Source organism: Mauremys reevesii, linkage group 3 (assembly GCF_016161935.1).
Source record: "Mauremys reevesii isolate NIE-2019 linkage group 3, ASM1616193v1, whole genome shotgun sequence".
In the NCBI taxonomy this organism is placed as follows: domain Eukaryota; kingdom Metazoa; phylum Chordata; order Testudines; family Geoemydidae; genus Mauremys; species Mauremys reevesii.
This window is the reverse complement of record NC_052625.1, coordinates 116,296,159-116,313,431: the sequence shown is the minus strand read 5'-3', so window position 1 is coordinate 116,313,431 and position 17,273 is coordinate 116,296,159. Positions and strand designations below refer to the sequence as shown.

The window sequence follows — 17,273 nt, the reverse complement described above, 5'->3', positions numbered from 1 at the left end:
TCCCCTCTAGATGTGGCTGGTGTTGGTTTACTCCCCAGCCAGACATCACCTAGACAAGGTCATCACAATCCCTCTGCAGGCACTTACCTCTTTGCAGTGGTGGTCCAACCCCATCCTGGTGTTGGAAGGTGTGCCGTTCAAGAGCCCATGGTCTCCCTGATTTCAGATGTGTCCGATCTTGGTTGGGGAGTGCTTCTTGGTACACTGCGGACTCCAAGATTATGGTCTTGAAAGGCACTCCTTTTGCATATAAACATCAGGGAGCTCAGAGCCATTCATCTGGCTTGCGGTGTCTTCCTTCCCCAACTGTCCGGCTGGGTGGTGCAGGTGTTGACAGACAACACTGCCTCCATGTTCTGTGTCAACAGCTCGATTGTCTGTGCCAGGAGGCCTTCTGTCTGTGGGACTTCTGCGTTCAGCATGCAAACCACCTGGAAGCCTTGCACCTCCCCAGCGTCCGGAACACACCGGCGGATCGTCTCAGCAGGTGGTTCTTCTCTCACCACAAGTCAAAATGCTCTTCCAGAAGAGGGGAGCTCCCCGAGTGGACCTGTTTGCCACCAGACAGAACAGAAAGTGAACTAGTTTTGTTTTTCCAAGGCTTCAGCAGATGTCTGATGCCTTTCTCCTGTTGTGGTCAGGAGACCTGATGTACACCTTTCCGCCAATTCTGCTCATCAGAAAAGTCCTCTCAAAAATCAAGAGACACAAAGCACAAGTCATCATGATCACCCCAGCATGGCTTCACCAGCATTGGTTTGGCATGTTCATGGACCTGGCCGTACCAGCGCTATGGCCACTTCCTAGCTGCCTGGACCTACTCTTGCAGGATCACGGTCGGCTCCGGAACCGAACCATGCCTCTCTCCACCTCACAGCTTGAATGCTGCGTGGCTGAATCCAGAGGAACAAGCTTGCTCTAGTCAGGTACAGCAGGTTCTCTTGGAGAGCAGAAAGCCAGAGCAACTTACCTGTCAAAGTGGAAGTATTTCTCCTGTTGGGCGTCTGAGCGGAATAGCTGATCGACCCAGTCATCTCTGCAGTCCATCCTGGATTACCTGCTTCACTGAAAGCACCAAGATCTCGCCACTTCTTCAATCAAGGTGCATCTGGCCATATCGGCCTTCCATCCTCGCATCCAATGTGGATCGGTGTTCGCGCATTAGATGTTGATCAGGTTCCTGGAAGAGTCTTTCTGCCGATTTGGGACCCGGTTCCTCAATGGGACCTCAACGTGGTCCTCTCCAGGCTCATGGGTCCACCCTTTGAGACTGTGACTTCTTGTTCCCTTTCCCACTTGTTGTGGAAGGTTTCATTCCTTGTAGCTATTACCTCAGCAAGACGTGTCTCCGAGTTTAAAGCCCTCACTTTGGAGCCCCCATACACAGTATTCTACAAGGACAAGGTCTAGCTGCAGCCCCATCCTGCCTTCCTGCCAAAGGTGTTGTTGCACTTCCATGTCAATCAGGATATCTTCCTCCGGGTGTTTTGTCCAAGGCCTCACATGACCAATGAGGAGTGGCGGCTGCACATTGTAGATGTTAGGTGCATCCTGGCTTTCTACCTGGAGAGCACCAAGCCCTTCCGCAGATTGACCTACCTCTTTATTGCGACAGTTGACAGGATGAAGGGCCTTCTGGTGTCCTCTCAGAGGATTTCGAATTGGATCACCACCTGCATCCGCACTTGTTATGAGTTGGCACAGGCTGTGCCTCCACTGATAGAGAAGGCTCATTCGACTAGGGCTCAGGTATCTTTGGCAGCCCTCCTGGTGCATGTTTCTATCCAGGACATCTGCAGGATCGTGACTTGGTCTTCAGTACACACGTTCACGACACGTTACGCCATCACCCAGCAAGCCAGAGATGATACTGTATTTGGCAAAGCTGTGTTACAATCGACACAGCCATGAACTACCACCTGCCGCCGATGAAACTGCTTGGGAGTCACCTACAATGGAATGGACACGAGCAAGCACTCGAAGAAAAGATGGTTACCGTTCTTAACTGTTGTTCTTCGAGATGTGTTGCTCATGTCTAGTCCATGACCCACCCTCCTTCCCCTCTGTTGGAGTTCTGGCAAGAAGGAACTGAGGGAGGGCGAATCCGGTGGCACCCCTTATACCGGCACATACATGCGCCACTCCAGAGGGTGCCAGAGCTAGTCCTCTACGGATACCACTGAGGGAAAACTTCTGGCGTCTGTGCATGTGGCGAGCACAAACACCTACAACAGTATGAACATCAACACATCCAGAAGAACAACAGTTCCGAAAGGTAACCGTTTTTTTCAACTTCTGTTTAGTCCTGTTGTCTGACAAGTGTGAAGTGCTGAGAGTTTGCTGTATTATATTCTTATTCACCAATAGATTTATTAATTTTCAACATCAAGAACATATTCTGCCCTCATTTATACCTGTGCAACCCAATACAAAGACAGTGGGGTTGCATATGTGCAACTGAGAGTAGAATTTGACCTGAAGAATCTTTATTATTCCTGGCAACTATGTGTGAACCAGAAAGAAGACAGCCTGAGTTCCGAGATTCCAGGCTGAGTTCACAAGGGCGGCAGTTTACAAATGAAACAAAGTGGTGGCTTTTTAACAGAGCAATTCACTGAGACAATACACACCAAAACCCATATTCTTTTAACAGTTACTTTACTCAGAAAATTGCATTTAAAGACAATAAATTTCATGTTTTATGCAGCCAAAGATATTCCCCCATTGCATAACTGTCCCAATAAGGAGCACATTCAAAATCAACACCCTGCCCCACCAAGTTATCGCAGGTAAAAACCTAAACTTGAACCATACTTTGAGGGTTAAATTTAGCTTATGTTGGATCAAAAAGAGAAAGTAAATTCCAGAGTTAAGAGCCACGTAATAGGAATGTCATGCCACTTGCCCCTAAACATTTAAATATAAGAACTATCTTATAACTATTAAATAGTATAAAAAGAATTGAACTGAGTTACAATGCCCTGTAAATGAAGAGATTATCATTTTCAGATTTAAACAGGGACCTGATTCTGGCTAACCTCCAAGAAGACTGAGTTGATCCAGTAACCAGTCATATTTCTAAATGGAGTGTGAAGAACATATCAGCTTTGGTGGTAGTTTTGGACTTGGATTTGACAGTCTGTGGAAAAGAGTCACTTTGAGATTTGAAACCCCCTCCCTGCAAACTCCTGTGTTTTAGAGCATAGAGGGATTAATTAACAAAAGACACTTGAGGCATGTAGTAGGGACTTCTACTCCAAAGCACATTAGGAATCCTGCTCTGAGATGCTTATAGTTCATAGAACAGGGGCTCTCTCCATGCTCCTCTTTAATTGTTTCTCTACTACCCTTCTCTGGAGCTTGTCAATTTCAGTTCCAGGCTCCAAGTGTTATGAAGCAAACTAGAGCTAAATTCTCAAGTATTCAAGCCACCTTGAATCCTGTGATGCATCAGTGCAAAGTTTTGTAGCACACACTTTTTAGGGGTCCCGTTTAGGGATTCTGTGGAAATCATAACTGAACTGTCTGAATTTTGTGCATGTAGAATATGAACCACAACCTACACATCAGCAGTTTGATCTATATATACACACAAACATTTTAAAAAATTAAATTTTGAAAAGTAATTTGTAAAATGATCAGTGCACCCATTCCCCTTTTCTTCCTTTATCGTGGCTTTGTGGCTCAAATGCAAAGAAAAACCGAGGCAGAAAGGTGAAGAGATCATCAGAAAAAATGCCAGCAATACATTTGTTTGCAGTGTTGTAGCTTTGTTGGTCCCAGGATATGAACGAGACACGATGGGTCCAGCTTCTCTTGGTGGAAGGGACAAGCTTACGAGCTTCACAGAGCTCTTTGTCAAGTCTAGAGAAGGTAACCAGAGTGTCCAGGCTAAATACAAGATGGGACAGATCAAGCACAATGTTGTAGGAGACCATTTTAAAAAGAAGTGGACTGTTAACATCCTTGCAGTCATAGGACAGTGGAGGGTTAGTAGGCAGCAGGATGTGTTGCAAATTGTTGTAATGGGCCATAAAACCTGCACAACTCCTTTTACCACTCTTAGGCCTGGTCTACACTGTGGGGGGGGGCGGGGGTCGATCTAAGGTACGCAACTTCAGCTACGTGAATAGCGTAGCTGAAGTCGAAGTACCTTAGCTCGAATTACTTACCTGTCCTCACGGCGCGGGATCGATGTCCGCGGCTCCCCCGTCGACTCCGCTACCGCCACTCACTCCGGTGGAATTCCGGAGTCGACGGGAGCGCGTTCGGGGTTCGCTATATCGCGTCTAGATGAGACGCGATATATCGAACTCCGAGAAATCGATTGCTACCCGCCGATGCGGCGGGTAGTGAAGACGTACCCTTAGACTTGGTCTCAGGCTGCAGTACCCTGTGTACTAACAATGCTTTCCCTGGTCCTACTGAACTCGGTACCTGCAACTCTCCTTTGGGAGCTATAACCAGTGGTAGGTAAGGCATATTGGGTTTACATTTTAAATTTCAAACTATAAATAAAGGTATAAAAACTAGATGAGGTTTGGGAATTTAAACTGATGAGTGCACTTAAATGTGCATTATAAAATATTTAAAACATGCTGTTAGGTCCAAAAGGTCAAACTTTTGTATCAGAGGTGTATATGTAGCACTTTCTTCTTTACTTGCCTCCCCACTCCTTGCTGTAAGCAGACTATATACTAAAATGTTCAAGAATCCTCTTCTCAAAGTGCCTCAACAGAATTTGTGAGATTTGTCTTTTTATTTTTATCAACAAAAGTGTCTGAGGACAATGAATATTGCATATTTATGTACTTATAAGGCTGCATGCCACCCCTGGAGGCCTGGAACAAGAAAGGCTCTTGGCTTAGGTTATTTCACCCCGCTCCAGGATCACATGGGGCTGGAATTCCTTCCAGAGGCATAGTCTGAGCTTGGGAGGGGAAATGAGAGACTTCGCTCATAGAGATGCAGCAGCATGACTTGAACTCTCTCAAGATTGATCTACATACAAACTTGCACTGTAGTAATTAAACCTATTCTAGTTGATATCTTCTGAGGGGAGGAAAGGGGTTTCAGGGAAAGTCTCTGTGGATGCTCTTAGGTAGGAATAAGTGTCCTGTTCTGATTTAGCATACACTGAATTTTTACATATGTAAGCAAAATAGAACACATTTTAAAATAAGATGTAAATTAGAACTGATTTAGTTACTGCCATGCAAGTTTGTGTGTGGAGAAATCTTCAGTTTCTGAAACTCTGCCAGGGATGAATTACCCATATTTTCTTGGGACAGATTTTCCTCTTGAGAGGAAGGAGCATGATGACTCTAGTAAGAAGGCTGCTTTTTCCTACCAACAATATCCTACAATCTGGTGCAGAGATTGGGAAAGGAACTTAATGTATCTACTATGGAAAAGAATGAATAAAGGAAAAGTGAAAATGAAATGTAACAAAGGGATATAGTGTATAAAGAAATGGGAGAGGGCAAGTATTTTAGGTACAAGTATGTGTGGTGAGGGGGAATTGTAACAGAGGCTAAATTCTATAAAAAATCACTGTTTCTACTGTTGAATCACAAGTTGCACATACAAAATTTAAATAACTGTACAATCTCTTATAGTACCATTGTCTTCTGTCTTTCTCCTCTGGTTTATCACCTGTTACTTCATGTCTACTTGGATAGTGTTAGCACAGTACCTGGTGTGGTGGGATCCTGAGGCCTTTGAGAGCTTCCCAAATAAATCTAAAAGTTATATAAGAAATTTTAGTGGTGCTAACTCACAATTTTGGGGGGAATGATGTGATTTTGGTTGTGACTTGTGCCTGTGTAGTGAATTTGAGCCTGCAAATTGGCTGTCTGCTCCACTTGCCTCCCTCTTGGGGCAGAATAACTAATCAGAGCTGCTGCAGACAGATGTCTCTCCCTACTCCTCCAACTCCATAGCAACCCAAAGCCATTCTGATAGGAGGAGAGAGTGGAGGTGGCTCTGTACCCTCCCCTTCTGTGAGCCATGGGGACAGGATGGTTCCTCTGCCCCTCCCTACTATGCAACACCTGGCCAGGGGCTGGGCGGGGGAGGGGAGTAAAGACCCTGTGGAGTGTCTTCTCCCCTCCCCTCCCCCCAAAGTCTGGAAGCCATGGCAGTTTGGGATGAAGAACCTCAGGAGAAGCAGAGGTGAGGCTGTATGACTGAGTGCAGAACTGAGGGCAGCTTGGTGGACTGAGCTGACGGGGTGGGAGCTGGATGGGGGATGAATTAACTACTGGGCTGGGGACAGGCATATGTGCAGGTGAGAACTCTTTTAACAGGGCCAAAGTCACCTTCCTTTTTCTCTTTCACCCACAATGGACAGGGGGAATTAAAAAATCAAGAGAGACCAAAAAAGCACAATATATAGTCTTTAAAAGAAAATAAAACCTCATGTTTCTGGTGGTCTGACTAATGATTTTTGATCTCCGGAGGTTGGCAATAGTGGGAAATATATAATGGAAAATAAAGGCTTTTTTTTTTTCTTCAATCTTTTCGTTTTGGATTATTATAGTGAGCAGAGGATTCACAATTTAAGAGGGGTTTTGTTCATGAGGGACACTAGAAAAAATAAGAAATTTGAAGGTAACTTATTTCTTCCAGCTCCATATTCAACAGTATTAAAAGTTCTGCAGGCCAGAATTTTCCCTTCACTTGCATTTGTGCAATCCCACAGTACTTCTTCAGTAACACCTTAAATGGCTTATTCACGTGTATCAGAGGACAGAATTTGGCCCTGTGGTAGGAATTAAATTATTCCCCTAACGGGGGTCTAGATGTAATCCTGCTCCCTTTTCCATGTCTGTCTGCAGTCCTAATAGTAGCAAAAGGCAGTAAATGGTTATTTTAGTCAGTAAAGTTAGCACATGAGTCTCAGAATACACAGCAATCTTTCTCAGTAAGAAGGTGTAATTTTTACATAGTCATATATGGTCACCTTAGGCAAATCAATCAGGCTCTGATTTTGAAACTGATATATCTAAGTGAGTGGAATATGAGGCCATTTTGGTTCTTAACACTAGGTCCCCTTCTTTGAAAATTGTGGCTTTAACCTCTCTGCCTTTTTCCTCTGTAAAATGGGGAATTGTGAGATTTAATTCACTGTTTGTGTGGTTCTAGGGTACTGCAGTGATTGAATACCATAGAAATTCCTGTTTGCATTTATATACTCAGTTCATGAGAGTAGAGTAGGTTGCATACTGAGATGCAGCACCATTATATGGTAAACCTCCAAACAGAAGAAGTGGCTTCAAAACTTTAACCTTTCTAGATTTTAAAATACTGCCTTTCCATTCCTTGCAGCTCTCGCTATCTTTTGTAGTGATAGTACTCTTATTCTTTCAGTGTGAGTGAAATTCTCCCCACTGTGGAGTTGTCTGCACAAGACTCTATGCACTGCATAGTCAGTTAATGCATGATGTAAGTGGTGTGTAGAATTTTTATCTATGAAATATATTTATCTACTATAAGCACTCTTTGTTTTAAACAAAGTATTTGTATTTAAGAACATAAGAATGGCCTTAGTGGGTCAGACCAGTGGTCCATCTAGCCCAGCATCCTGTCTTCTGACAGTGGCCAGTGCCAGATGCTTCAGGGGGAGTGAACAGAAGAGGGCAATTATCAAATGATCCATCCTGTCCTCCAGTCCCAGCTTCTGCCAGTCAGAGGTTTAGGGATACCCAGAGCAAGCAGTTGTGTTACTGACCATCCTGGCTATCTTCCATTTGATTGAGAGTGATGTAGAATAAGAAGGCAACAGCTTATTCTGTGCTCTTCAAGGAGCAGATAGAATTTGCTTTCCCCATGCCAACTTCTAGTAAGAAGCACACAAGAGCATTGAGCTAGCAAAGGCAGCCAAAGGCTTCTGGAGCAAGTGTAATCTATTTTCCCTGGTAAAAACTGGGCACTCTCTTTGGGTACATGTTTTTATCCTTTCTGTATGAAATAAAAAATACTTCCTTAGCTTGTTTATATTGCATATCTTAGTAAGATGTAAAATGAGGAACAGCTAGACTGTCTCTCTCAGTAGCCAATATAAAAGATAAAATGTTTGAACATAGCCTCCCTGGCACACGTGCATGTGCTTTGGGCATGTGATGTGACAGAAAAGCAAAACTTAATATTTTAAAATATTTTCCAGAATGTGTTCAAAATAAACTTAAAATAAAATGGCATGTTTTGTTAGTGTACAGATAGCTAGAATTCAGAACAAATGCATTTTCTTGTGCAGTTCACAAGATGTGTTGGAAATGCTTTACTTTTTGCATAGTAGACATGGAATACTTGCTCTACAGCTATCTGATCTTTTACCTGGTAATTTTTTACCCTTCTATTTATGTGCAGGTGCAACTGGGACAGGCAGATATAAAATGTCCAATCACAGAGTGCAGTGAATACCTGGATGAAACAACTGTCCTCTACAACCTGCCACATGATGACATCATCAAGTATAAATACTTCCTGGAACTCAGCCGTATTGACTCCAGCACCAAGCCATGCCCTCAATGCAAACACTTTACCACTTTCAGGAGGAGAGGTCACATTCCAACCCCTACGAAATTGGAGAACAAATACAAAGTGAGCATGCTCACCAAACCTATGGATTAGATGACACAGCTGTAAGCAGCAAAAGTAGGACAGCATGTGTTGGGCATTAAATGGGCTTTCCTCCATTACTGGAGCCTAATGTAAGCTGTGATTTAGAATATGAATCTATAGTATGATACATCTGAATAACTGGTCAAGTTGTGTAACAGTTCAGTCTATTTGAACTTTCTTGTTATTTATTTCTTGTGGTAGGAGGACAGTTTTGGCCATTAAATTTTCATGGTACCTTGAAAGGTGACTGATCCCTTCACTTTCCTCTGCACTAACTGAACGCCAGTTTGGACAGAAAAGAGGTGGGGGCTCTAAGATTGACTTTCATAATTAACCAGAGTATCTTATTATCACAATTAACAAAGTGTTCCCTATGTGTTGGGGAAGCACTTTTCCTGAGGGCTGCTATGTTGCTCTGTGATCAGTTGCTTATTGGTGCAACTTTTTATTTTTTTAATGGATAAGTGTTTTAAAATTCCCAAAAGGTAATCTGATTATCAGTTTCTTAGAATTCTCTATTGAGGGAGGTATGATACCGGAGTGTCAAGGAAGGTAGAGGTGAAAAAGATGTATAAAATATTTATCTGTCTTCCTGTCATGCCAGAACATAATACTCTGAGAGAGAATATACTGGATATTAAGATGATGACGGTACGTATGCTCATAGCCAAAAAAGCAAAGGACAATCCACTATGCCTACAGTTTGACTAAAACTCACATGCATAATGCAAAAATGACTAGTAATAGGTAACTACTGTCGAGTCATATTATTTAGTCATTTGCTCTCAGAATGTTAAGTAACTTTGCGAAAATCTAGTACAAGTGTACATGTATGATAATTGATTAAGTTTTAAACATGTTTACAACTGAGCATTAAATATTTTTGAGGAGAAGAAAAATCCATATCTGAGAAATAGTGTTAGTTTAGTCTATAACACTGCCCCCTCCCTTTTTAATTTTTTTTTACTTAATTTAAACCTTGTTGCTTCAGATATTTTTTTGTTACCATTTTGAGGAAGGAACATGTAGGGTGGCAGTTATATTACACATTTTCCACAACTATTTTACTCATTTCCTCTTTCTTCACTCTCCCTTTCCATTACTTTTTTATGGTAAAATAGTAAAGATGACAGCACTTGGCTCAACTATATAAACACATTTTTATTAGTTTATTTTATTGGTGCCTACTTACCGCTATTTACATATTATTGGTAACTTCTAAATAAGCTGCAAAGATGTGTAGCATGTTCTGTGCCTTGAGTCACCACCATCTGACAGAAAGCCCTCTATGGTGGCAAATGGCAGAGTTATTTCAAAGGGTGACATGATTCTGGGCATGACACTCAAGATGTCATCCTTTGTCTTCTCTGCATTTTATCAGTTAATTTAGGAAACATTTGTTAGTAAATAGAAGAAAACTACCAGCTCATGATTAAGAATACTGTAACTTGCCTATCACAGTTACTGTTTTTACTTCTTGCTTTAATGACAGTATTGTTACAAATTTTCCAGTCTGTGGAATATGCTGGTGTCTCATTGGGTTTCAGGTCACTCAGGGTGTGTTCTACACTGCGGCCAGGAGTGGACAGGCTCATGCTAACAGGGCACTAGCTATAGTCATAAACATATCAGCATGGACATTGTGGCTCTCAAGCCTATGGGATCAGGTGGGCTTTACAGCCAGAGCTGCAATGTCCATACTGCTATTTTTAGTATGATAGCTCGAGCTCCATTAGCATGGGTCTGTCCACCTGGCCTGGGAAGCTCGCTCCCAGCTGCAGTATAGACACACGCTCAAGGGAAGCTGAATTCACAATGACAGCTTCCTGGGCTGTGACCAAGCTGTGCTTACCAGCTTAGTTAGAAGTAGTGTAAAGGTATGTCATCTTTACACCTCCCTCTCAAAATCCTCAGGCACTCCAGCCATCAGGCCTCTTCAGAGCATAAATTAGAGCAGCCTAACAGTTGTATTTTATGCTATCTGTCCATATCCCCAAGGGACGATTCAGCTGCTGAATATCGCTGAGGTAGAAGGACACACTGATCAGTGCTTACACTTCTAGTCTCGTCCTAGACAGGGAGAGTCACTAAGTGGCCTATTAAGCTCAGTCTAGGGCTGCCAGAGCAGACTGGAGAATGAGGCCTAATATATATTTTTTTGAAACTGTAGGTGTTTGCCCAAGGAATGTAGAATTAAATATGACTGTGTGAAATAAAGCTTCATGGTAACATTAGTTCTTTTGTTCCATTTATCCTTGTGGATAGACCACTGCATTTACAGTAGAACCTCAAAGATATGAACACCAGAGTTCGGGATTTACTGGTCAACCAATCAACCTCTGCAACCAGACGTAATCAGGCAGCAGTGTGGGGGGAGAGAGAGAGAGAGAGACACACACACTCTCTCTCTCTCTCTCTCTCTCTCTCTTTACCTTGGGAGCATCAGGCCCAGGGCTTTAGACATGGGGATGGGGGACACGCTGAGGCTCGGGGTTTCAGCTGCGTGAGGGGACACCAGGGCTCAGCGTTTTAGCTACAAATGGAGCACTGGGTCCAAGCCCCAGCATGCACCCCCTGCTGCCCACCACCCCACATATACAGAAACCAGGAGCGGAGCCATGGGGAGCCCCGGCACTCCCCTTTGCCCCCAGGCCAGAGGCCGGGAACAGAGCTGCAGGGTAGAAACCCCAAGTCCCAGAGCTCCCCCACCCAGATCTAAAGCCCTGAGCCCTGGTGCTCCTGAGGGTCAGAAGCCATGATCCCCCACTGCCCAGAGCCCTGACACCACTCCCTCCCTGCCCCCCGCTGCAGCCCCAAGGCAAGGCACTCCCCCTCCCCCCATGGTTGAAGTCCATAATGTCTTGTTCAGAGTTACAGGTATTCCCAAGGTATCCGTAACTCTGAGGTTCTACTGTAGCTTTATGATAAGTGTTCTTCCTCTTTTTTGTAGACTTGGTCTAAGATCCATTTGATAAGTCTGGACTTGCCAGGTTGTGTTCCCTCAGAGTGACTGAAGATAATGCCTGTCCACTTGTCCTTGTGGAACCGAGCTCATTTGAGGCTATCCTACATTTGTGTAATTTGTTAAAAAGCAGTAATCTTTCTGTGACAAAGTCCTCCAGATGGAAATACTTGAAAATGGCAGCCTTTGGACAGCCTGCTCACATGAGCTATTCAGGTCACCTGCTTTTGTTTCTACTAGTTGCACTTGAGAGAAATGGCTGGTTGCAGATCTGGCCATCTGCCTCAGTGCATATCATAGTGGCTGCTTTGTTTGCAGTTAATGTGATCACTGCTCATCAGATTTTCTGGAATTATTTATCTCAATCACTGCTAAAACGTGTGACATAGAGCTCTCCAGTCACTGCTGCTGTGCCCACAAAGATTATCCTCCTGGGCTGCTGTTACTGTGCTGAATGCCTCTTTTCCCTGCTCCTCACTTCATCTGTAAATTACACCAGAGAAAATTCTTCCTATTCACCATTGAATAAGTAACAGAAAATATACTGCCTTCAGAAGAGCCAGCTTACATATGTGAGGCTTACAGAACATCAGCAGTGGGACTGAAGTCTATAAATACTCTATCAGTAGTGCATTTTTACTCTGAATAGTAATTCGGGGGGAGGGAGGATTTTTTGTAAGAATACACTTTTACTAGATATATTAAAAAAAAAAGCATACTCACATACTCAAAATAATTAATACAGTTTGAAAACAATTATTACAAATTATTCACATACCTTCTAAAACCTAAATTCAGACTAATCTTGGCATTATTTGTTTTCCTTGCTGCAGATGAGTCTTCTACAAACTAAAGCCTAAAGATCAGTTGTTGATTGTATTCTAGTGATGATTACTAGAGGCATCAATCAAGATCAGGGCCCCATTGTAGTAAGCACTCTATGAACATAGAGTGAAGGAACAGTCCCTGCCCTGAAGTTTAGAATTTAATTCAGGGGTTTCAAACTCATTTTGTGGTGTGGGTCTAATTACCCATTCAGGTAGGCAGTGGGCTGGGAGTAAAAAGGATTAACTGATTTTTTCCCAGAATCAATAGAGTTCTGTCCGCTGGTGCCTAGAATGTTTCCTTTAAATTTTGGAATTGATTGGTTAGAGGGTTTACAAGTTACTGCATTACAGATAGACTAAGAAACACTCGGCAGCCATTGGCCAAACTTGGAAGGCTTTATAACTATTACAGCTGCTGAAGGTTTTCAGTTTTTAGAAGAGGTAACTATGGCTACATATTCATTTTGAAGTGGAGATCACAAACGCAGCACAATGTCATTATCTACTGTAGAATACCAGCTCAGCATAGGTTACTGTAATGTAACTTCTTCTATTAGCAGTGATAAGTGAAAGTTTTTAAGGACTTTAAAACAAGTTTGGAGGACGCTGTCTAGGCTGGTAGACCAGTAATTAAAGCTACGAGCTCTGTGTGTTGACCTCTAGGGACGTATGCAAACCTATGTCCGGCTTCTGAGAAGGTAGGATACTGCAAATAATGAGCATCCTACTCTGCAAGCTCTTTGAACAGCTGAAAATTTCCATATCTTTAAAAAGCAGTCTGGTGACAGGAATGCTTCTGACAGGCAGAGTAATAGGACGTATGCATGCTTGTTTAAAAACCAGGCACCATGAGACTGACTCCAACAAGAAACCCAGCAGAGGCTTCAATATTTTTAATTCTGTAGAATTTTATCGGGGGAATGTTTGTAGTGGGAAGAGATGAGCACAGCTGGAAGGGGAAGGATTAATGTAATCTTTAAATGCAACTTTCAACATAGGGGAGATACAGGGGCCTGTCAATTTTGTCGTCCTTTTTTAAAATAGGACATATTTGTATCCTTGCATATCTATGTTCACGATCTGGATATTCTATGAAATTGTAACTCGGGAGAATGTATTTCACAAGCTTTCAAATAAATATGATAGGGTTTCACCTGACTCTTAAAATTTTGTAATATTTTAGGGCAGGAAGTGCTCTTTAAGTGGGTTATTTTATGTTTGTCAAAGATGAATCATGAAATGACAGGGTTGGAAGTGACTGTTTGGAGCAGCTTCTGTACTTGCAGCAACGGTCTTATATGGTATTACTTTCCCAATAGGGATATTTAATGTTATTTTTAAAGGGGTCTTATTTAGAGCTCAGTGAAATTTTTCAAATAGTTTATTTGCTGAAAAATGTGATTTTTGGTATTCTGTTCTTCTTTGAGTGCTTGCTCATGTCAGTTCTATGATAGGTGTGTGTGTACCATGTGCACAGTTGCTGGAGACTTTTCCCTCTGGGGGGGCCAGCCTATGTGCACCTAGCATGAAATGGACATGAGCAACACATCTTGAAGAAAAACAGTTACGGAAGGTTAGTAACCGCATTTTTTTAAATATTTTTCTAAACAAAATGTTGTGTGTTTTTGTTTAGAAACTTAGCTAGATTTATTTTACAAAATAAAACACAAGTACCAGGTTGGAAAGTCCACCATTCACTGAACCAAAAACCCCCCAATTTTACATTCAGCTCTAATCTTATCACTATGGCATTACTACCTCCATTATAAGCATTACATTATTATCATCATCATCATCATCAAAAGTGCCTAAGTGACAGAAGAGCCAAAGATCCATTGACTTTCAGTGAGACCGAGGTCTGGTCTACAATGAAAACTTACATCAGCATAGTTACATCTATGAGGGATGTGAAAAATCCACACCCCTGTGAGACGTAGCTATGCCAACCTAACCATCATTGTAGAGAGCACTAGGATGATAGTAGCTAGCGCAATGGAAATCTACCTCCATGGGAGGTCACTTAACTACAGTGATGGTAGAACCCCTCCCGTTTGTGTAGTGAGTCTACACTGAAGCATCAGAGCAGTGAAGCTGCAGCTGTGTCACTGTAGTGTTTTAAGTGTAGTGATACCATAACTAAGTGCCAAAGTCTCTTTGAAAAATGGGACTTAAGCTCCTCTGTCATGTAAGTACTTTAGAAATTTTACCTAGGGCCAGGAGATTAAAGAAACAAAAATGTAGTTACTTATAGCACATCAAATTCCTAGCAGAATTTTTTTTAAATATACTCTTCTGCCTTTGTTTACTTTTTGTATTTATCTTGAACATTGAAAATCAGTCTGTTTGACTTTCATGTTCTGATGCACAGTCACAATCTGCAATATTTGGATTACAAATGCTGCAGAGAAGTACTTAAATGCAAACAAGCTTTCATTTTTTCCTCTAAATAGTGATGAAAACATTCCTATTAATATATTAACTTTTTCACAACTTTTGTGCTGCCTTCCTTGAAGACTACAATAGTCCTTTAATTACATGATCAACTTCTTGTCAAATGCAATATATTCTGTTTTTACAATGTTGTATGTGTATATGCAGCATCTTGTAGTACTGTGTAGCACTACTGAGGTCAAAGACTGGAAAATAATTATATGTTGAAAGTACTACGTAAATGACATTTACACAACCTACTACAGAAAGCAAAATTTAAGTTATTTCATATTGTGGTATCATATAGGCCATGTAACTTGACAGCAAAGTTAACTGTCTCATCCTTTGAATTGCACATAAGGAAGGCTGTACTTGTTAGAGAGAATATGTAATATATGGCAGCCTAAAATATTAAAATTCACAGTTTACAGAGGAGAACCTGCATCAGAATTCTGGCACTGATTCTCTACCTCCTTGCTTTGTGGTTGTCATTTGTACCTGTGCAAAGTGGATGAAAAAAACCATTAAATCAGAGCAGTAGGAAGACAGAGTAAGCCCTTCAGGGCTTTTTAGGGGAGCTGGTCTACACACACATTTAGAGTGGTTGTGTTACTCCATGGGTGTACACTGTTGTATACATTTAAATCTGACTGAATTAGTTGAACTTGCCTCTGGAAACCTATGTCAAACACCAAGTTGCAATGGTTTAGTTAAATTGATTTAGAATCATAGCTCTCATTAAATGGGTGCAACTTTGTGCAGACCAGACCTTTGTGTTTGTACAGGGCCTAGCACAATAGGTCTGGGGCCTCTAGGTACTACCGCAGTACAAAAACTATTTGCTCTGTGCAGATGTAAATTATTACACTAGGTACAGGGCAGTGAAAATGAGGTCTTGTATATCATTGAAGATGTGAATGCACCATTGTGCAAATCAGAATAGTGAAGGAAAAATACTAAATGTTACACATCTAATTAAAAGCATTTAAATTGTATTAAAATTTGTAGAAAAAGCTATGATATTACCTGAAAACACATTGTCTATCAAATAATGAAGGTTTGTACCAAACTGCTTATTCACAAAAGGGCAGAGTGAAGAATTGTGCATTCAACACTAACTTTAGCCCCAGTCAGTGAATTCAATGGGATTGGTCATGTGCTTAAAGTTAAGCCCCTGTTCAAGGATTGGAGTACTTGTGGCACCTTAGAGACTAACAAATTTATTTTGGGGCCTTTGACATCTTCTGATCTTGAGTAATTAATTGTGAAGCTTTAACGTTTTCTTACTATAGTTCTTACATATAGAATTATAAATTAAATTGGTACTTTCTTATATACTTTTTTAAAGATTATCAGTCTTTTAGGTTTGTTTGACCTTAGCTATCATACGAAATTGAGATCTCAATTAAAATTAATTATAAAGGTGTTTATAATGGTGGTGGTGATTTTTCCACAGACATTCAATGCCCAACTTGTAAATTTGTCTGGTATTTTCTTGGTTCACTTTTGTTTATGCAGATCCAGTGTCCAACTTGCCAATTTGTCTGGTGTTTTAAATGCCACTCCCCCTGGCATGAAGGTGTTAACTGTAAAGAATACAAAAAGGGAGACAAGCTGTTGCGTCACTGGGCCAGTGAGATTGAACATGGGCAAAGGAATGCCCAGAAATGTCCAAAATGCAAGGTAAGCTATCCTCTATTAGGGCACAACATAAGCTTTCAGAATTGCATTTGAATAATCTAAATAATTATCCAAACTGAGGCTTCTGTTTGTTTAATGTTACTTCAGCAAATATATAATGGAATAGATGCATATTAAGCTGGTGCTGGGCTCCAGCTGCATAAATAAGATTGAGCTTTGAATTTAACAAAAAGGTTGAATCCCTAATTTATGTATAAAGAGTGTATTTTCTACAAAATGATATTGCTTTATTCTCTGAGTTGAGAATAAAATTTCTGGGAATTTACATGTAAATATGAACTAAAAATTATTCTAATAGGTCCTTTAAGAAATTTAGTACCCCTCTACATATTTCCCTTGTAGTTAAACTCTCTCTCTTGTGGTTGAAGTTTTTTTAGGATTAATTGTCACTTTTTCATAATCCTTTTCAGTCTCTGATGCAGAAGAAGCTTTCAGTTAATAAGAATGTTCTACTTAAGCAAATTTCATTAATTTTCCTCTTTCAAAATGGACACCCTTTCCCACTGTTCAGAAGGGATTGAGGCCACAGGCTGTTCTTAGCAGAGATGACTACTGCTTTATTCACTTGATTTATATATTGCGCTTCTCCTACTTCCAGTAGCATAGGATGCCATGACCTTTCCTTAGGGAAGGGTGATTTTACTCCTATTTATAAACAATGGAAAGTGGGGGTTATTCTGAAAGAGGACATCGTACCGAAGGGCAGCCCTTGATTGTTTGTAGGGGCG

At 41.4% G+C, this 17,273-nt stretch overlaps 1 protein-coding gene across 5 annotated transcripts in view; it reads left to right on the top strand.

Annotated features, from left to right (window-relative positions):
• Positions 1-17,273, top strand: part of RNF217 (ring finger protein 217) — a 94,715-nt gene that overhangs the window by 23,507 nt on the left and 53,935 nt on the right. For all 5 annotated transcript variants that reach the window (XR_005596556.1, XM_039531683.1, XM_039531682.1 and 2 more), the window contains exons 2-3: positions 8,371-8,604; positions 16,363-16,527. Coding sequence is in view for 4 of the 5 variants with exons in the window: in XM_039531683.1 (XP_039387617.1) it covers positions 8,371-8,604; positions 16,363-16,527 (399 nt within the window). In the remaining variant the exon portion in view is untranslated. The remainder of the gene's footprint in view (positions 1-8,370; positions 8,605-16,362; positions 16,528-17,273) is intronic.